Source organism: Cotesia glomerata, linkage group LG4 (assembly GCF_020080835.1).
Source record: "Cotesia glomerata isolate CgM1 linkage group LG4, MPM_Cglom_v2.3, whole genome shotgun sequence".
In the NCBI taxonomy this organism is placed as follows: Eukaryota; Metazoa; Arthropoda; class Insecta; order Hymenoptera; family Braconidae; genus Cotesia; species Cotesia glomerata.
The window spans coordinates 19,856,214-19,879,294 of record NC_058161.1 but is presented as its reverse complement, the minus strand read 5'-3'; the positions used below and the strand labels follow the sequence as shown (position 1 = coordinate 19,879,294).

Sequence of the window (23,081 nt, the reverse complement as noted above, 5' to 3'; positions counted from 1 at the left end):
GAGTCTTCCTCGAAGCATTCAGCTTTAAAGTTAAAGAATAAAATTAAAGTTAGCGTTCATTCACAGAAAGGACCAACAAAAAGCCCTCCAGGATACATAAATCGAGCGATAAAAAATCTGGCAGCCCATCAAAGAATAATCGTTTCCATCTTAGGGCTAATTGTCCAATAAAAGAACAAACTGGAGCGATTCATAACTTGTAAAAAATCTTACAAGACACGGGACGTCATTTCGTACAATGTGCAATTGAATGATTGTAGCACCTGGTTGGAAAATATTCTCCTATTCGCTTGTAATAATTTCCACTTGCCGGGAGGTCCAGGGCTCAGGTTTTGTGTTATTTTTTCTCCGGCAGGTCGTAAAAGATCCTCGGATTGGAATAGTATGGAAAAATATCGGTTTTTCTATTTAATTTTCGTTCTTTGGTGTCCAAGTGTTTTGTAAACTTGCCGGCTATTCCGGAATACGTGTCTTCAAATATAAATGTAATAGAATCCCTTTTGTGGGCATCATTCGCGCTTTGTCTACTTTTAAAGGTCCCTTTTTTCCTTCCAATGGTAGGTTTGTAAATTCCTTCGAGGTTTCAACGGACTCAAGGTTTTTATTGATTCAAAATTTTTTACGGAATTTCGTTTATGTTAGAAAGGGAAAAAAGTTATTTAATTTTTATTAAAAGTCATCTATATTATTAAGAGAATAAGAAAAATTTTGTTTTCAGGATAGTCATATGATAAAATCGGTTTTTTTAGTGAAATTTAGTGTCATTAAAAAGGTTATGACTTGAATTTGTGCCTTTTCAAGGTTTCATTTCATTCTCACTTATAGTCAATTTATTATGGCAAATATTTAGGTTGTATTCGAAAATACACTATGTCTAGATACATAAGTTAGAAATGACCTTGTATCTTGGGAACTATTGACATTTTTAAAGATATAAGCTCATCTTGATGTTACACTCATCAAGACCTTTCATTTGAGTACCTACATCAATTTTTCATATATTTTATATATTTATATATATTATATATATGTATATATGAAAAATATATCAAAAATACAAGTGGGTACTCAAATAAAAGCTCTTGATGAGTGTAACATTGGGATGAGCTTATATCTTAAAAAATATCAGTAATTAAGAAATGACCTTGTATATTGTGAACTAATGACATTTTTAAAGATATAAGCTCATTCCGACATTACACTAATCGAGACCTTTTATTTGAGTACCCACATCAATTTTTCATATATTTATATTTAATACATATAACAAAGTCATTATTTAATAAAGCAAAATTTTATTTTTTTTTCTATAGCAAAAATTCTGAATTCTAACCTAAAAATCAGCTCGTAATTTTTTACAATATAAATTCAAATAATAAACCATATATAATTCAATATTTAAATAAAAAAATAATTCAACCATAAAATAACACTGATTTTTATTTTTTCGTTAAATTGCTATTAAAATTTGCGGTTTTGTTGGCGTAAAACCAATTTTTAACGAGGATGCGGTCCAGACACGCACAATAATAAAATCTACCATCAATATCATCATCATTCGTGTGAATAATAAACCAATAATAATAGTAATAATAATAATTTCCGGCGAATTAAATAAAACATGATCAGCAGATTCTATTCCGGCACGAGCTGCTGAAATAGTTTTCGGTTCCTCATGAATAAAAAGTGACTTGAGGCGTGACAAAAAGGCTCAAACTTTAACTAAAAATCCGACTAAACAACGTGAAAATCGCACAGAGTATCGAAACTAATTCAGATCACACGGAGCTTTTATGTGGCTACAAGGTACAAAGGACATCCGCGGGGTACATCTATCCACTGAGGACCTTTTATACTTTTTTATTTTCATTTTTTATTATTATATATTATATATTAGACTTCTCTTCTTTTCTCAGCCCGGCGTCTTGGACGCACTATTTCCGTTCAGTTGTACGACAAGCAGAAAACGTTTTAAAGTTCTAGGAATCGCTTTAGAGCTCACAGGTCTCTGCCGTTAAATAGTTGAGACTTAAATCACTTCCATTAATTATCGACCATTAATTATCGATATTATTAAGAGAAAAAACAAAATTTTGTGGCTCTAGATACATGATTAAGAAATGACCTTGTATCTCGTGAGCTATTGACATTTTTAAAGATATAAGTTCACCATGATATTACACTCATCGAGACCTTTCATTTGAGTACCCACATCAATTTTTTATATATTTTATATATTTATATATATTACATATATGTATGTATGAAAAATATATCAAAAATGCATGTGACTACTCAAATGAAAGCTCTTGATGAGTGTAACATCGGGATGAGCTTATATCTTTAAAATATATATTATATATATTACATAATTAAGAAATGACCTTGTATCTCGTGAACTATTGATATTTTTAGAGATATAAGCTCATCCCGATGTTATACTCATCAAGACCTTTCATTTGAGTACCCATATCTATTTTTCATATATTTTATATATTTATATATATATTACATATATGTATATATGAAAAATATATCAAAAATGCATGTGGGTACTCAAATGAAAGCTCTTGATGAGTGTAACACCAGGATGAGTTTATATTTTTTAAAACTCCAATATTTAAGAAAGTACAGTGCAATTTAACAAAAGTCATTATTTAATAAAGCAAAATTTTATTTATTTATAGTTCACTAGTCTCGGCAGTCACATAGTGACTGCACGATTGCTTATAATTCATATTTTACATTAAAGTACTTGTAAATTCCTAAATTATCCAGATTTTTTCATAACTTATTTTTAAATAGTGCCTCCAAGGTCTCTTCAAAAAACCAGCCTCAAATTCTTAATCAAAATTTTAAAGCTTACAAATTTTAATAACTTTTTAAAACGGAGGCGCAATTACTATAAATTATTGTTACTATTATTGTCAGAAAAAAAATTTTCAAACTCACCCATTGTCGTCTGCATCCTCCCCCAGACCTGAAAAAAAAAAGAAACAATATTTGATTAGTTATTCATCCAAAAAAACAACCCTATCATAAATTTACTCCGCACCCCAAACTATTGTATTATTATTATTGCTATTAAATCAAACGATCCGGCAGTAGTTGTTACCATCTATGACTTATCAAGCTGATAAAACTGAATGAATCATCAACCATCTGCCGCAAATTCAAAAACTTGTACAATAAAATTAATTTGACCCAAAATTTTGAAAAAACTACAAAAATTTGGACATTATAAAAAAGTTACCGCTATCTTTTCTCCTGGTAGTGGTCGGGGGTCCAAGACACGATTTTTCGATCCGAAGAAAAATAAAAAGGAAGGAACTGCTGCTGAGGAAAAATTTGAACAATCCATTGGCCGTTCTAAGAAAATGCAATTGAAAATAGCCCGAGATTTAACTTGAAGGTTAAAATTATTTCTAGCCGAGATTTGATCCGAAGTCTGCAAGGACTCATTCACTAAATTTAAAAGTCCAGGGAACCCGCTGGGAAATTTTATCCGGATATCTATACTATAGATCTCCCTGCATGTGGACGCCATGTGCGGACCAGGACCAAAATTTGAACTTGGACTGGGCTGGGTTTCACTTTGTTTGATTTTATGTTAATTATTATCGACGCCACTTGTTACTTCTAGGTCTTTGGTCTTTAGGCCAACACCTTTCAGATGAAGATAAACAAGGACTGTCTTTATGACAGTATTTGAGGGTGTTTTTTAAAAGGAACTGACTAATTTCTGTCGTGAAAGTTGAGAGTTCTTGGAAGGTGGTCGAAAGTTGATAAAGAAAGGAAGTTTTGATAGTTTTTGGTCATCCAAATTTCATTATTTTTGAGTACTTTGGTAAGATTTTTGCGATGCATTAATTTTAAGTGCCACGCAGAAAAAAATTTTGTTAAGATAACCTAAGATGTGTTATGGTAACAAATGAAATTATATGTTAAAATAACAAAATTGAGGTTATAACAAGTTATTGATATGTTATAACAACAAAACAGTTTTGTTACTATAGCAAAATCTTTAAGTTGATTCGACAAAATACTTTAGTTGGTATAACAATTTTTTTTGTTGAAACAGCGAAATTATTCTATTAAAATAACAAAGAGAATTTGTTGGAGTAACAAAAACAATTTGTTGAAGTAATAGAGAGAATTTGTAATAATAACAATAAGAATTTGTTGGAATAACATATAAATTTGTTACAGTAAATTTTATAAGAATACATTTAAAAATATGCTATAATCAGCTATATAGCTGATTTGGAAAATATTTCGGCAACAAATTAGTTTTGTTATTGCAACAAAATCACTTTGTAACAGGAACAAAATCATTTTGTTGCAATAACAAAGTCACTTTGTGACAGCAACAAAATGATTTTGTTAGAGCGAAAAATTGATTTTGTAATTTAACAAACTGGTTTGTTAGTACAACTTGAAACATTTTGTTAATGCAACTAATGGATTTGTTGCTATAACTACACTCATTTATTACCACAACATATTTTTTAGTTATCCCGTCTTTTGTTATTTCAACAAAATTGTTTTATGCGTATGTTAATGCAGTTTAAAGTACGCTATTTTGTCGTTATAATTGTCAGGATTGTTAGAAGGCTTCAGCCTTAAAAACATATCAAAATTTGAATAAAATTGGTCGAATAAACCCTGAAATATAGATTACAATGTAAGTGCATTGATTTTAAGTGTCAATGCAGTTTAAAATAAGTCATTTAGTGTATAATAGTATTTTTAGTTACTTTTTGAGCCAACTTTGGTAACAATTGGAACTAAAATTGATTTAGAGGGTATTTTATGAAAATATTACATTGATTTTTAATGTCACTGCAGTTAAAAATAGGCTGTTTTGATGTTATTATTGTTAGGAGGCTTCAGTTTTATAAACATCAAAATTTGAACAATATTGGCTGATTTGGCCTTGAAATATTGATGAAAATGTTAAAGTACATTGATTTTGGGTGTCGGTGCAGTTTAAAATAAGTCATTTATTGTATAATGGTATTTTTAGTTACTTTTTCGAGCAATTTTAGTTACAATTTTAGAACAAAAATTAATTTATAATGCTTTTTATCGAAATTTTACATTGATTTTTAAGGTCAAAAACGTCATTTTTGTACAGAAACATATTTTATTAAACTTCTACCCCGTTATTATTGTGAATTATGGCCAATATTAAATTATTTGACTAATTTTACCAATAATGTATTGATTTTGGGTATAAATGTAGCAAAAGTGTGATTTTTAGGACAATGTATTTTAGATTTAGTTTTTAATTATAAAATAGCAAGAGTTCTTAATGAAATTAATTAGTAGTAGAGATTCAAAAGTTAATGCATTGATTTTAAGTATCAATGCAGTTTAAAATAACTCATTTATTGTAGAATAGTCTTTTTTTGTTACGTTTTGAGTCAATTTTAGCAACAATTCGGTCTCAATCGGATTAAGAATGATTTTTTTTTAAATATCACATCGATTTTGAACGTTAATGCAGTACAAAAATGTCATTTTTAGTGCAAAGACATGTTTTTGGAACAAAGGCACTTTAAATATAACTTATAACGCTATATTAATGACAATTATCATTAAAATTACCTTATTTTTAACTAATTAGACAAATATGCATCGATTTTGAACATCAATGCAGTACGAAAACATCATTTTTGTAGCCTATTATTATTGTAAATTAACACTAATATTAAATTCTTTTACTAATTTTAACAATAATGCATTGATTTCGAACGTCAATACAACATAAAAATGTAATTTATAAAGCCATTTTCAATTTTTAAAATATTATTGGCAATTATGGTTAACACTAATTGATTTTATTGGTTTAAAAAATATTACATTGATTTTTAATGTCTATGCAGTATAAAATTTTCATTTTTAGAGCAAAGGAACTTTTAATCTATCATATAACGCTATATTGTTGACAATTATCACAACAATTACCTTATTTTATTAATTAGACAATTATGAATTAGTTTTGAACATCAATGCAGTCCAAAAAAAATTTTTTTTGCAATTATTTTAATAATGCATTGATTTTGAGTGTCAATATAGTATAAAAATGTAATTTATAAAGTCATTTTCAATTTTTGAAACAATATTGACAATTATGGCTTATTAATTAATTTTACTGGTTTAAAAAATAATACATTGTATTATTAATTGATTTTTAATGTCAACCCAGAGTAAAAAATTATTTTTTTTTTAATAAAATTAAAATCTTCTGTTATAGTAACAGAAAAAAATACCAAAAAATTATAATTTTTTTTCCAAATTTTCAAAAAGAAACCGACTTTTGTTATCTAAAAAAGAACTTCCAAGGAAATGATGAAAAGCCACTTCAAAAAGGACAACTTCGATAATCATTCCATGATAAACTACATACCTCAAAAAGTTTAACTTGACAAAAAGCGAAGAGGATAAATTGAAGACGAATCATTAGCATGAAAATAAAAAGACTATTTTTTGACTCTAAAGATAGAAAGCGACTTCTAGAAAAGGTCTTTTTGGATATTGACAGAGAAAGAAATTGATTTCGTACGGTGTTCCATGCTTTTTAGGCTAATCATGGGGCTTGTAACCCATAAAGGAGCTTGGCAAGAACAAATTACTTTATTGAAAAATGTCTATTCAAAAATTGATCCACTTCTAGTGATCATGTGACAAATTTTTTGAATTTGGTCATTTTTGTTTATAATTTTTTTTTTTTATATGGAGCAAAAGATGCACGACATATGTTCTCGCTGATGAGAGGAGAAAAAAAGTAGAGAGACGTGGGAAGTAAACACGAGATCACATGACTAATTAACTAACCGCAGCTTGCTAGTCGCTCTAACCCTCTGTTTTACTCACTGTAAATTATAAATAACGGTTATAGCTGCTCTAGATTCTTAATGTTTTCAACAGTCAACGGCTGGAAGTGTTATGATGCATACGCGAGACATATGAGACGCTTATAAACATTTAATGTCAAGATCAAACAAAAACATCCTTGAAAAGTTACTCTTAAGATGGTTTTTTTTTATTTGAACTGAGATTGTAGCTAAAAAATTGAAAATAAGCGAAAGGTAATAAGAACCTTTTTTTGTGAAGAGTTTAATTTTCTGAAAAAAGGTTTCTTATCATTTTTTCTTGAATATTTAATCCAAAATTTTGATTTTTAACGTTGATTAGATTGTTTTGAAAAAATTTTTGAAGACTTGATACTCGATTTTTGACTGCACAGAAAGAAAAATTTCTTGACTGGAGAACAAAATTCTTGGCTCAAGAAAATTTGTCGGGTGCCTGAAGGAAGACCCAAGTTGTGTTGGCCGAAGATAAAATTTTTCTTTAAATTCTACTCTTGGTGAAAGTCATTTTTTCTTATCATAAATACTTGATACAATAAATTTTTATATTTGATAAAGATTTTTAGATACTTTAGGGAAGCAGCGCCACCTACTTCAGCTGAGAAAAAAATTTTCTCACCGTGAGAAAATTTTTCTCGAGAATATTTAATACCCATTTTATATTATTTTACCGTGCAATTATACATATTGAATGAAAAAAAAAAAATGAAATATTATTTGATCTTGTCATTTGACATGTTAACCAATAAAAATATTTATGAAAATTAACTTCTATCTTTATACTTAATTTTTTGGAGCAAGAGAGAAATTTTCTCAAGACAAGAAAATTAACTTCTATCAAGAACTAAATTTTTTGGTGCTCGAGGCTGAATTTTCTCAAAACAAGATTTTTTTGACTTAAATAAATTTTCTTTGATCAAGATACGTATTTTTTAAAGCAAGAGAATTAATTTTGTTGGAATAAGTGAAGTTTCTTGTGTCAAAAAAAATTTTTTTTTTCGCTCAAGAAAATAATTAGGAAGAAAAATATTTTCTTGGCTCAAGTGGATTTTTTTTTATGTATAATTATAAATTTTTAATTTTTTAAACCAATTAAAAAAAAATTGAATTGCTTCAGATTTAAATGAAAAGACGGTTTTGATTTTCAGTTTGTCAATAATTTAGGGTAGTCTAAACTGTTGAACTTTAATTTAATGTATAATGCGTTAGAAAATAGGAGAAACGCCGAGTTAATTGGGTGGAAACAAAATGTGAAGCACATGCCACTGATAACCGTGCTTTTAACTCTACTTTTCACGGCGGGTGCGTTAACATCCTGCGGAAGTACTAAGTACTCTAGATTCTGTGTTATGATTTAATGGACTAAATATAGAAATCTCAGACAGACAAAGAGATTATTTTTGGTAAGTTACTAAGGGTAATAGATCGTTTAACGTCGATAATTACCCGAGATCTTAAGATTTTTCGGGATAAAGTCTTGAAGCACGGACACTCTGGACCCAACTTTATCAACGATTTTCATCGACTGTCGGTAATATGGAAGGAAATCTTCGATTTTTTAAGGATAATGCATTCATGGTCAAGAAACTTATTCTCTACTTTAGGTAGGGGTCCTAGGGGACACTATTTCACGATTTAAAAAAAAAAAACAGACCAATCGATCGATTAGTTTCTGAGTTATAGTCATTGCAAAATTAAGGTACACCCCAAAGCGCGGCAGCAGGAAATTTAAATTGCAATTTTCGGGACAAATATAAAATATGAAAAAAATATAAGAAACCTTTTTTGTAGGAAATTTTATCCTTTGTCAAAAGATCCTGATAAATTTTCCTGTTTTCTAAATTTTACCCAAAATTTAAGGTCAAAAATCAAAACATCATTTTTCTAGCCAAAATGAAAATAATTAAAATTTAATTTTAATACTGTGAGTTATATATTGAAAATTTTGAAAAATCATAAGAAATCTTTTTTGTAGATAATTGATTAAAAAAAAATTTTTTTTTTTAATGTTATTAAATTTTCGGATCAGAAAAAATAGGTTCACTTGAGCCAAGAAAATATTTTTCCTAATTATTTTCTTGAGCAAAAAAAAAATTTTATTGACACAAGGAATTTCACTTATTCCAACAAAATTAATTCTCTTGCTTTAAGAAATACGTATCTTGATCCAAGAAAATTTATTTAGGTCAAGAAAATCTTGTTGTTTTGAGAAAATTCAGCCTCGTAGCTCCAAAAAATTTAGTTCTTGATAGAAGTTAATTTTCTTGTCTTGAGAAAATTTCTCTCTTGCTCCAAAAAATTAAATATAAAGATAGAAGTAAATTTTCATTAATATTTTTATTGATTAACATGTCAAATGGCAAGACCAAATAATATTTCATTATTTTTTTTCATTCAATATGTATAATTACACGGTAAAATAATATAAAATGAGTATCAAATATTCTCGAGAAAAATTTTCTCAAGGTGAAAAAATTTTTTTCTCAGCCGAAGTAGGTGGCGTTGCTTCCCTAAAGTATCTAAAAATCTTGATCAAATATAAAAATTTATTGTATCAAGTATTTATGATAAGAAAAAATTACTTCCACCAAGAATAGAATTTCTTGAAAAATTTTAGCTTCGGCCAACACAACTTCGGTCTTCCTTCAAGCACCCGACAAATTTTCTTGAGCCAAGAATTTTGTTCTCCAGTCAAGAAATTTTTCTTTCTGTGTAAATAGTTAGACATTAAAATTTTAAATTGATTTTTTGAGGTAATAATAAGAGACGGAAATTTAGCCCAAAAATCTCAATTAAAATTACTCCGAAACTAGTCGTCCGATTTTTCTACTTCTTTCATAAATTTTCATAAAATAGTGTCATAAAGGTCTCTACAAAAAATCAGCCGTGAAAATTCTCTCTAACAAATATTAGCGTAAAAAATATTTTGCAAATAAAAATACATAAAAAAGAAAGAAAACAATAAACAAGAAATAAATGAAACGCCTTCAGCTGTGATTCCTTCCTCTATTTAGCCCTCGACCTTTTGCAGCAAACTTTCAACGTTCTTCGTCATCCTGTTGGGCACTAGATATAACACGCGACCTGGCTACGCCACACAGGGAAGCCTTATCTCTTTAAGTTTATATTTATGGATTAAATATACATACGCTTCCGGAATAAATGAAATTCATTCAACGACTTTGAAGAAAAAGTATAAGAAGAATAAAAATTCTAACGACTTATTGGCAATTGAAACTTTATCTAATATTCAATTCAATTTGCCCATTCAAAATTAAATTCAACATGCACAAAAGTATGCGTATTTATAACTAAGGATTCATTTGACCCCTCAAGAAGAGGGGAGACAACTTATAACATAACCAGTCTTGTTTCTCGTCAAATTTAACGACACGCGCCAACGGAAATCCTTCTGGGGATTCGTCCATCCTAAATATAAATTTTTGATGGATAAAATAAGTACTTAGAGGACATGAATGGTTATTTTAGAACGGAAGGATGGAAAATCCTCGAGATACGGAATAGTCGAGAGCAAGAACCTTTTAAATGTTGTCAATGTTTGTTGTTTTAGTTGTGTCACGTCGTATGTCTTTAAGTTCGAGAGTCCTTAACTTAACTTGTAGGAAATGATTTGGAATTAGTGTAAATTACTGTTTAGTATTATTGAACTTAAAATAGAGTACGTTATGCTCTGAAGGGTCTAATTATTAGGGAGAAAGTTTATAATTTATAGGGTGTTAGGATTCAGTTTTCAACGGATCGTTTTTAACGGAAGAATTATTGAGGGAAATTGGAAGAAATTTTAGATAAAATTGATTAATTGATGAAGAAAAATTAAATTTTTATGGTAATTATCGATATTTTGATGAATATCGTTATCAATTCTAATGTTATGATGGATATCATCATCAAAGTCAATATCACGATAAATATTTTCATCAATATCATGATGAATATCACCATAAATATCATCAACATCATGATGAATATCATGATGAATATCATCGTAAATATCATAGTGAATATCATCATCAATATCATGATGAATATTACCATAAATATCATTAATATCATGATGAATATCATCAATATCACGGTGAATATCCTTATCAGTATCAATATCATGGAAAATATCCCATCAATATCGTGATGAATATCATCATCAACATCATAGTGAATATCAGAATGAATATCAGGATGAACATCACCATCAATATTACGGTGAATATCATTATCAGTATCGTGGAAAATATCTTTATCAATATCAATGACATGATAAATATCATCAATAGCATGGTGAATATCACTATGAATATCATAATCATTATCATGGTGAATATAATCGTCAATATTATGGTGAATATCATTATCAATATCATGATGAATATCACCATAAATATCATCAATATCATGATGAATATCATCAGTATCATAATGAATATCATCAATATCATAGTAAATATCATTGTCAGTATCAATATCATGGAAAATATCCTCACCAATATCAATATCATCGTCAATATCATGAATTATAATATTATCTTAATCAATATTTATTTCATGATGAATATCATTACCAATGTTAATTAACATAATTAACATCATGATGAATATTAATGTCAGTAACAATTTTATGATGAATATCGTCATTAATAATACTTTTATGATAAATATCATGATGAATATCATTATCAATATTATCGCCAATTTTTCAAAAAAAATTTTTAAGAATCAAACCTTAAAAAAAAACAAAAATCAACTTTTCCAAATCTGTAAACCTCAAAATTTCCATAATTTACACTTTTCGCTTTTCTTTTCAGTGAAATCAAATCAAATTGATCTGTTTCTCAGCCTGTCTGTCAATCTTTGAATATAAGCTTAATTGAACCCTATCCTCTCTTCAGTGCGGAAGAAAAAGGAAAAGGGTTGAACTTATATTAGAAGTTAGAGCCGCAGGTAACTTCCTTTCAAAGGTCGTTGCACTGTTACTGTCCCTCATTCGGATATTACATTCGGATGTCGGATCAAATTGCTTTTAACGAATATGTAATTCATCTTTCCACAATATCGATACATTACATACTCTATATTATACCAAATAATATTATCAAAAATCAATTTTAATAATTAAAAATTGGAAAATGGCTGATTTATGACAAGTTGTATGTGAGTAATTGAAACAGTTAGATTACACATGACATGTAACACATGACATATGGGTAAATTTACCTCCACATTTTTATACAGTATATATGTATATACACATATGGATCGTAATAATATAACGTATGTAGTGTGTATGTAGTACTAAACTGTTGAAGAGAATATGAACCCTGCTACTGTCACTACCACCTGGCGCAGCTAGATATTCCAGTGCTCTGCACCCTACATTCTGCACCCTATCGAGTGTGCGTGAGTGCGACTCTGTGTTAGTATTAGTATGAGCATGTGCAGTCACCCCTCATCGACCAACACCAGAGTATTAAAGTACACATGATTCGAGTCAACCCCCTTGGACTTGGCTCGTGCCATCGCTATGCTTCTAAATTATATGTTTCATTATTTTTTTTTTTCATTTCTATTTCATCTATTTTTTTTTTTTTTCAAGGTGTTATTTTTGAAAATTTGGAACTTCAATTTTTATATTCTAGTTTAAATAGTAATTTTTTTTACTAAAATCATTATTACGACCAACCTTGCAGTCACTACGTGACTGCTGTGAATTGTGAACTATAAATAAATTAAATTTTGCTTTATTAAATAATGACTTTTGTTAAATTGCACTGTATTTTTTTAACTATTGACGTTTTTAAAGATACAAGCTCATCCTGATGTTACACTCATTGAGAGCTTTCATTTGAGTACCCACATGCATTTTTGATATATTTTTCATATATACATATATATAATATATATAAATATATAAAACATATGAAAAATTGATGTGGGTGCTCAAATGAAAGGTATCGATGAGTGTAACTTCAAGATGAGCTTATATCTTTAAAAATGTCAATAGCTCACAAGATAGCAATGTCAGTTCTTAATTTATTGACATTTTATAAGTTATAAGCTCATCCCGATGTTACTCTCATCAAGAGCTTTCATTTGAGTACCCACATGCATTTTCATATATTTTTCATATATACATATACATAATATATAAAATATATGAAAAATTGATGTGGATACTCAAATGAAAGGTCTCGATTAATGTAACATTGGTATGAGCTTATATCTTTAAAAATGTCAATTGTTCACAAGATAGCAATGTCATTTCTTAATTACTGACCTTTTTAAAGATATAAGCTCATCCCGATGTTACTCTCATCAAGAACTTTCATTTGAGTACCCACATGCATTTTTGATATATTTTTCATATATACATACATACATATATATATATATATATAATATGTATATATATATATATATATATATATATATATATATATATATATAAATATATATAAAATATATGAAAAATTGATGTGGTACTCAAATAAAAGGTCTCGGTGAGTGTAACATCAAGATGAGCATATATTTTTAAAACTGTCAATAGTTCACAAGATAAAAGGTCATTTCTTAATTATGTATCTAGAGATAGAGTATTTTCAAATGCAGCCTAAATACTTTATTTCTAAAAATTTGGATATTTTAGCCAAAATTTGGGATTAAATGTCAAAAATAACTTTTTTTAGCCAGAATAAAAATTGTATTTTAAAATTTTAAGTTAATATTATTATAATTATCTATAAGTCAATAAGTATCTAGATAAAAAAAATGATTAGACTAGATAAAAAAAATGATTAAAAAATGATTATGACTAGATAAAAAAAAATGATTAAATTATTCATAATATAATTAAAATTAAAAAATCCCGCGGTAGATTTAAATTTTCCGCGAAAACTCAAATATTGTAACGAATAAAAATAATAAAAAAATATTCAAAAAATGTAACAAAATTAAAACCCGATGGATTTTATCGTTACGCCGGGGTAGTTTTCACCTGTTTCGTTTCACTAATGAGCACGACTAACGACACATGGTCTCTATTTCCTTGCATGCATATACGTCCATTCTCTACTCGTCTTTTCCTACCTATAAATAAATATAAATATAAGAACAGTGCAACTATCATACAAACATACTACACCTTTTAACCTCGATGCAACGCTCTACGATGCGACCAACTGACTCCCGACGTAAACCTTTTCCATTTCCTTCATCTTCCACCTTCACTTTTACAACTACAACTCGTGGGTCAACGACACCATCTGCAGATGTCGAGATACTATCTGATCTATAATGATAGAAAATTTTTCCAACCCCAATTTATATCATGAATTTCCACCCTAGACTTTTATATTGCATTAATAATATGAATTTATAGTTATTTTTCCCTAAATTATAATCCGTAATTTCATTTTCATCCGTGATCCGTAGAATGATAGATTGATTTATCGATCGCGATATTGCTGAATCATAAATTTTCTGTTATTTATTAAATATAAATATAAATATAAATATGAATACAAAAACTGATGTAATGCGAGGGAGAATTTGTAGCGGTGGCACGTGCTCGTTAAGATACCTACTGTATGGTTTCATAAGTGTCAATGTCAATGACATTTACATTCGGTGCATCCTTATAGTTGTTTCTTTTTTTTTAAAGAAAGTAAGGCTTCTATCCTTAAGGAGATACAAGTATTCGCCTAGTGTAAAGAGTGCACGGAAGAAAGTAAACTGTAATAAATAACAGTCGATTTATAATAAGTAATGATCAACTGCTAAAAATTACCATTTCAAACAGTAAAATCATGATTTTACTATTTACTTTATAATATTTACTATTTAAACGTTACAATTTACTCTTTACATGGAAGAAAATACTATTTCAAACAGTAATATTTACTATGTAAATGTCTAAAATGTTTAAGTATAATAATTAAGAATTCAGACTTTGATATTTATCATTTCGTACCTAAAAAATGATCGCAATGATATGTAAAAAGTATAAAATAAATTTAGTCAATTTCTAATACAAGCAAAGTCAATATTTACAAAGTAAAATGGTAAATTTCAAACGCAACGCTAAAAATCAAACTGTAATTATTGACTTGCTTGGACTGGTAAAATATATATTTTAAAAGTATAATTTTTTACTGTTTGAAATGTTAAATTCTCCCAGAGTGAGACCCCCTTCTCTTTTATCTGAGTTCCCCTTCTCCTCATAATATGGACTATATATTGAAATGGCAATTTTTACTGTTTGAAACTGTAATTTTTTAAGATGAAAGAGTCGTTATTTACTATAGTGACAGCTACTAATCACTTATTTTGAATATTAAATTATAAATTGTGGCTTTTATACTTTCCACATTAAGTTCTGTAATATTTATATTTTTGCCACCCCGATGTCCGCTTTATTGTTTAAACCTATAAAAATTAACCGGAATTCGAGTGAATATTACAGTTTACTTTTTTCCGTGCACGGAAGAAAGTAAACTGTAATAAATAACAGTCAGTTTATAATAAGTAATGATCAACTGCTAAAAATTACCATTTCAAACAGTAAAATCGTGATTTTACTATTTACTTTATAATATTTACCATTTAAACGTTACAATTTACTCTTTACATGGAAGAAAATACTATTTCAAACAGTAATATTTACTATGTAAATGTCTAAAATGTTTAAGTATAATAATTAAGAATTCAGACTTTAATATTTGTCATTTCGTACCTAAAAAATGATCGCAATGATATGTAAAAAGTATAAAATAAATTTAGTCAATTTCTAATACAAGCAAAGTCAATATTTACAAAGTAAAATGGTAAATTTTAAACGCAACGCTAAAAATCAAACTGTAATTATTGACTTGCTTGGACTGGTAAAATGTATATTTTAATAGTATATTACACATCTAGGGCAGTAAAATAAGAAATGTCTCAGATCACATGTAATTGTTGGCCGAGGCGAAGCCGAGGTCAACAAACATGTGATCTGAGGCTTTCTTATTTACTTCCCGAGGAGTGTATACTATTTTTTTGTCCGACGAAGGCGGAAAGCGGCAACTTAGTTTAGCGCAGCGGGACGAAAGTTGCCACTTTCCGCCCGGAGGGCAAAAAAAGTATAATTTTTACTGTTTGAAATGTTAAATTCTCCCAGAGTGAGACCCCCTTCTCTTTCATCTAAGTTCCCCTTCTCCTCATAATATCGACTATATATTGAAATGTTTACTGTTTGAAACTGTAATTTTTTAAGATAAAAGAGCCGTTATTTACTATAGTGACAGCTACTAATCACTTATTTTGGATATTAAATTATAAATTGTGGCTTTTATACTTTCTACATTAAGTTCTGTAATATTTGTATTTTTGCCACCCCGATGTCCACTTTACTGTTTGAAACTATAAAAATTAACCGGAATCCGAGTGAATATAACAGTTTACTTTTTTCCGTGTATAAAAAAAATAATACGTAGAAATACTTTTGCTGTCTTAAAATTAATTTTTAAATTAATTAATAACATTTTTGAGGAAATTTCCGATAAATTTACTCATTAAATAATAATAAAAAATCTAATAAAAAATCTAGCAATCTGAATTACCGGTCTACACTTGGCAACACCAAAAGAGTGTCCCTAACCTTAAAATTTATTTCTGTTTACTGTCTAACTAAAATAACTAAGATGTTCTAGCATTTAAAAAAACCTTGTACACTTATGGTTTGGGTAACTAAGCAAGCGGTGTTGCCAAGTCAAATACAAGACTTTAAAGAACGCAAGTGTCCGAGTGATTTTTCATAAAAAATATAAAATATCTCCGTAATACGTTCAGAAAGCTACTTTTTTATCGTTTTAATCTTTAGCTTATTATTTTTACAATCAAATTCAATGAAAATAAATTTTTTTTCAAATCGCTAATTGCATTAGATTCTTAACCAAATACACGGCGGGTGGAATTTCCATTTTACATGTAAAAATTACAATTTTCCTAATTATTTAATTAAATATCCCGGAAACCTACTGTTTTTTAATATTATTATTAATTATTAGGCTACGTAGATTGAATTTACAAATTTTCAGGAAGTTTTAAAAATTTGATTACTTTACAGGATCTCCTTAAATTGATCTAAAATAATCGTCTTTAAAACTTTTTACTCAATTTTTGACTAAAGGTTTGGATATCAAAAAAATTTCAATAACCTTTTTGATAATAAATAAAATTCTCTACAAAAAAGATCTCTTGTAATTTTTATATTTTTAATCCTTGACCCAGAAATCAATTAAAATTTTCCTGCTACCGCGCTTTGAGTTGTACCTGCGATTTTCCAATGACTAAAACTTCGAAACTACTCGACCAATTTCTCTGATTTTTTAAAAACTTATTTTTAAATAGTGTCCCCCTAGCTTCGTACAAAATATCATCCCAAAAAATTAAATAATAATAATTCTTCCACTTGTATTAGAATAATTTTTTCAACGAAATTTGATCACCGGAGAAGTTTAAAAATCTACATAGAGAGTATGTAAATAACAATAAGCCCTTGATTTAAGTCGACTGTGGACTGTGGAACCAGTAGCATAGGGCTATTTCTTATTTTAGTCCATAGTCGACAATCTACCCCCTGTGTCTGAGCCGACCGATATATGTAAAGTAAAAAACGGGCAAGTTCGTTATACATTTACATTCACATACTCAACAAGTAGACACGCGTACGTGATTCATTCTTTTTCGTTTCATAATACTTAATACTTTACTATCTCTACACCCTACACCCTACACCCTACACTCTACACCCTGCATCCTACAGTTCCACCACACATTTTTCGACCCGAAAAATACCACATGACCTCACCCCCCACACACCCGACGAACAAGTCTCTCTTATTTTCAATAACCGTTACATTACATTATTAAAACTGCAATCTCCACCCGTTTAATTTTATATTTATTTATTGAACCATTATATATTCAGATAATCTGATTTAATTTTCTTATCTTCCATTACGATCCATAAGTATTAAATTAAATTATAAAAAAGGTCTCTTATCAATTTATTTATAATTTTAATCCTTAAACCCTAAATTTAATTTAAAGCCTCAGTAGTTTATAATTGTAAACAGAAAGAAAAATTTCTTGACTGGAGAACAAAATTCTTGGCTCAAGAAAATTTGTCGGGTGCCTGAAGGAAGACCGAAGTTGTGTTGGCCGAAGTAAAAATTTGTCAAGAAAGTCTATTCTTGGTGGAAGTCATTTTTTCTTATCATAAATACTTGACACAATAAATTTTTATATTTGATAAAGATTTTTAGATACTTTAGGGAAGCAGCGCCACTTACTTCGGCTGAGAAAAAAATTTTCTCACCTTGAGAAAATTTTTCTCGAGAATATTTGATACCCATTTTATATTATTTTACCGTGCAGTTATACATATTGAATGAAAAAAAATGATGAAATATTATTTGATCTAAAAATTATTCTTTAGCCCCCAAATTTGAATTGTAAGTTCCTGCTGCCGCGCTTTGGGTTGTACCTTTAATTTTCCAATGATTATAACTCCAAAACTATTTGTCCGATTTTTCTGTTTTTTTTTTTTTTTTTAACTTTTCCTAAAATAATGAACCCTAGCTCCCTAAAAAAAATCATTTTTAAATTGGGGCCCATAACCTGTTAAATTAACAATTTTATAAACAATTATCTCCACTGTAAAAAATGAATTTTTCTCCAAGTAAAAAATTCAAACAATCAGAATTAAAAAAAGTTTATTAGGAATTCGTCTTCTAACCGTTGAAAGGTTCTACATTTTATATTCTTTATATATAAAGCATAAAATGTTGTCGCGACCTGCCCTACGAGATATGCTAATAAATAAAAACCATCTCCCTTTTTGCAATCTCGTTTATAATTTTTTCAAACGAGAATTTCGCTTCTAACATGTTGAATTTCAAAGATATATTCTTAAAGAAAAAATTTGACATAATTAATATATAGTATAAAAATAAGTAAAAAACATATGTGTATATTAATAATATAGTATAATTAGTAGCACGTTTTTCTCATATCATTGATAGTCGCGCCCTGATGAGCACGAAACACCCGTTGGTTATTGCGGTAGTGCACGAGATACGCAAGATACTGCCATATGGCTTAATTATTAACTACAACTATAGCGCCGCTAAAAGCTAAAATGTCCACTAATTTTATATTTTATTTTATTCTTATAATACAGCAATATAATAAAAAATAAATATCCTTTTCTGTCATCACTCTAAACGTTAAATTCAATTGTAAGAAAAGTTAAACGGCGTTTTATGTTTTGTTTAATTTGTAAATACTTTAACCGCCAACGGATGAATTTTATTGTCATTTTAATTTTATATTTTTTTCATTTAATTTCTAAATTTTAGCCCTGAAAAAATTAAATTTCTTAAAAGTTTCAAAAAAAATCAGGAAAATCGGTCGAGTACACTGATAAAAGGATTTATTAACTATTAATAATTAATAATTTAATTTATTTGAAGACAATTTTTTAATTTATTTAATTTTAATAAATATTTTTTAACATTTAATAAATATTTATTTGGGAGGAAAGTACATTTATTAATAGTTAATAAGTATTTATTAACAGTTAATATATATTTTGTTGAGTGAATTTGCTTCGCTTGCAATGTCATATGATATGAAGATTGCTTATAAACAAAAATCATTTTTATAAATTATAGATACATAATTAAGAAATGACCTTGTATCTCGTTAACTATTGACATTTTTAAAGATATAAGCTCATCCCTACATTACACTCATCGAGACGTTTCATTTAAATATCCACATCAATTTTTCATATATTTTTTATATTTTTATATATTACATATATGTATATATGAAAAATATATCAAAAATGCAAGTGGGTACTCAATTGAAAGCTCCTGATGAGTGTAACAGCAGGATGAGCTTACATCTTCAAAAATATCAATAATTACGAAATGACCTTGTATCTTGTCAACTAATGACATTTTTAAAGATGTAAGCTCACTCCGATGTTGTTCTCATCAAGACCTTTCATTTGAGTATCCACATCAATTTTTCATATATTTGATATATTTACATATATTACATATATGTATATATGAAAAATATATCAAAAATGCATATGGGTACTTAAATGAAAGCTCTTAATGAGTGTAACATCAGGATGAGCTGATATCTTTAAGAATGTCAATAGTTAAGAACGTATCGTGCAATTTAACAAAAGTAATTATTTATTCAAGCAAAATTTTATTTATTTATATTTCACAAGTCACGGCAGTCACATAGTTACTGAAAAGTTGCTAGTTATAATTAGAGAAATAGTGGTGGAATATTTATTAGCAAACGGATTTTGCGTGAGGTAGTGGTATCGAGTAACTTGTGAAGCGAATCGATAAAAAGTACAATTGGCGACACGTTTTTACGGGAACGGTGATAGTAGACAGACGGGCTGGTTTTATTATTACTCTCTATATTCGGTGGAACGGTAATACAGTAGTAGACAGGGGGTTGCTCTTACATTCTATTCGGGAATATAAGCAAGGCCGGTCTTTAACGTGTGTAGTCTGTACATATGAGTATGAGCATGAGTACGAGGGGTGAGTCGCAGCCGGCACGCGCCCAACGAATTTTTCACCTAACGGATAGGATCTCTATATACAATATACATGTATAAATAAACTAGTCACTTTACATTTTATTCATACACATACCTCTATAATTATTTACACTTGACTGTTTAATATTCTATCAACTTTACATTTTTCTAATAAATTTTTAATTTCCTTTTTTATTTATTCTAATCGACTAAAAATGTGTTTTTTATCCTTACTTTTTGTATGGACCTAGGGTACGCTCTTTAAAGGTAAGTTTTTAAAAAATCCGGATAATAAGTCGAGTAGTTTCGGAGTTATAGTCATTGAAAAATAAAAGGTACAACCCAAAGCGCGGCAACAGGGAAAATTTAATTGAGATTTTTGGACTAAATGTTAAAAATTCGGAAAAATTATAAGAAATCTTTTCAGCCAGGATTTCTAGTCAAACGTTGAAACTCTATTATAATCCTGATAATTTCTAAAAATTTAGATATATTAATCAAAATTTTGGATGAAAATTCAAAACTAACTTTTTTTATTCGGAATGAAAATTTTATTTTAAAATTGTGAGTTAAAATTACTAGCAACCTTGCAGTCACTATGTGACTGACGTAACTTGTGATTTATAAATAAAAAAAATTTTGCTTTATCAAATAATGCTTTATCAAATGACTCTTGTAAAATTGCACTGTACTTTCTTAAATATTGACATTTTTAAAGATATAAGCTCATCTCGATGTTACACTTATCAAGAGCTTTCATTTGACTACCCACATCAATTTTTCATATATTTATATATTTATATTTATTATATATGTATGTATACAGGGTGTCCCAAAAGTCACGGACGCCATTGTAGCATCTGATGAAAAAAATAATTCTGAGACGAAAAGTCCTTAGCCATTTTTTAATTAACCGCATAGATAATTAATTATTAATTAAAAATAACGTCTCTTTATTTATTAGAGAGAGAGCGCCAGTGTCCAGTAAAGTATATGCCAAACAAAGACACAACTAACTGTATGACTAACTAGTTTCTATAGCTACGTAGTCACACATATTTACGTACACATTCACACGTGCAAGCGTCTTCGTTAGAACGCACTTGACTTGACACTAGTGCTCTCTCTCTAACGCATAAAAGGACATTATTTTAATTAATAATTAATTATCTATGCGTCTGATTAAAAATTGGCTAATGACTTTTCGTCTCAGAATTATTTTGTTTATCAGATGCTACAATGGCGTCCGTTACTTCTGGGACACTCTGTATATGAAAAATATATGAAAATGCATGTAGGTACTCAAATGAAAGCTCTTGATGAGTGTAATATCAGGATGAGCTTATATCTTTAAAAATATCAATAATTAAGAAATGACCTTGTATCTTATCAACGATTGATATTTTTAAAGATATAAGCTCATCTCGAAGTTACACTCATCAAGACCGTTCATTTGAGTACCTACATCAATTTTTCATATATTTTCTATATTTATATATTTCACAAATATCATATATATATATATATATATATATATATATATATATATATATATATATATATATATATGGCATATATATATATATATATATATATATATATATATATATATAAAATATATAAAAAATGCCATGTGGGTACTGAAATAAAAGGATGAGTGTACCATCGAAGTGAGTTTATATCTTAAAAATTGTCAAAAATAATGAAATTACCTTGTAAATTTTCATATATTTATATATATAATATATGAAAAATATATCAAAAATGCAAGTAGATACTCAAATGAAAGCTCTTGATGATTGTAACATCGGGATGAGCTTATATCTTTAAAATATATATTTTATATATATATAAATATGAAAAATATATCAAAAATGCTTGTGGAACGTGCAAAAAAAATTTTTTATAGTATGAATGGATAAATATATATTTACACAGAAAAAAAGGTTCACTTGAGCCAAAAAAATATTTTTCTTCCTAATTATTTTTTTAAGCGAAAATAAAATTTTCTTTTTATTACAAGAAATTGCACTTATTCCAACAAAATAAATTCTCTTGCTTTAAGAAATACGTATCTTGATCCAAGAAAATTTATTTAAGTCAAGAAAATCTTGTTGTTTTGAGAAAATTTAGCCTCTAGCTCCAAAAAATTTAGTTCTTGATAGAAGTTAATTTTCTTGTCTTGAGAAAATTTCTCTCTTGCTCCAAAAAATTAAGTATAAAGATAGAAGTTAATTTTCATAAATATTTTTATTGGTTAACATGTCAAATGGCAAGATCAAATAATATTTTATTTTTTTTCATTCAATATGTATAATTGCACGGTAAAATAATATAAAATGGGTATTAAATATTCTCGAGAAAAATTTTCTCAGTGAGAAAATTTTTTTCTCAGCTGAAGTAGGTGGCACTGCTTCTCTAAAGTATCTAAAAATCTTTATCTAATATAAAAATTTATTGTATCAAGTATTTATGATAATAAGAAAAAATGACTTGCACCAAGAATAGAATTTAGAAAAATTTTAATTTCGGCCAACACAACTTCGGTCTCCCTTCAGGCACCCGACAAATTTTCT

The 23,081-nt window shown here is 28.3% G+C and overlaps 1 protein-coding gene across 1 annotated transcript in view; it reads right to left on the bottom strand.

The window, feature by feature from the left end:
- Window positions 1-23,081, bottom strand: part of LOC123262954 (M-phase inducer phosphatase-like) — a 116,096-nt gene that overhangs the window by 76,960 nt on the left and 16,055 nt on the right. The window contains exon 3 of the mRNA XM_044725461.1: window positions 2,953-2,980. Coding sequence (XP_044581396.1) covers window positions 2,953-2,980 — 28 coding nt within the window. The remainder of the gene's footprint in view (window positions 1-2,952; window positions 2,981-23,081) is intronic.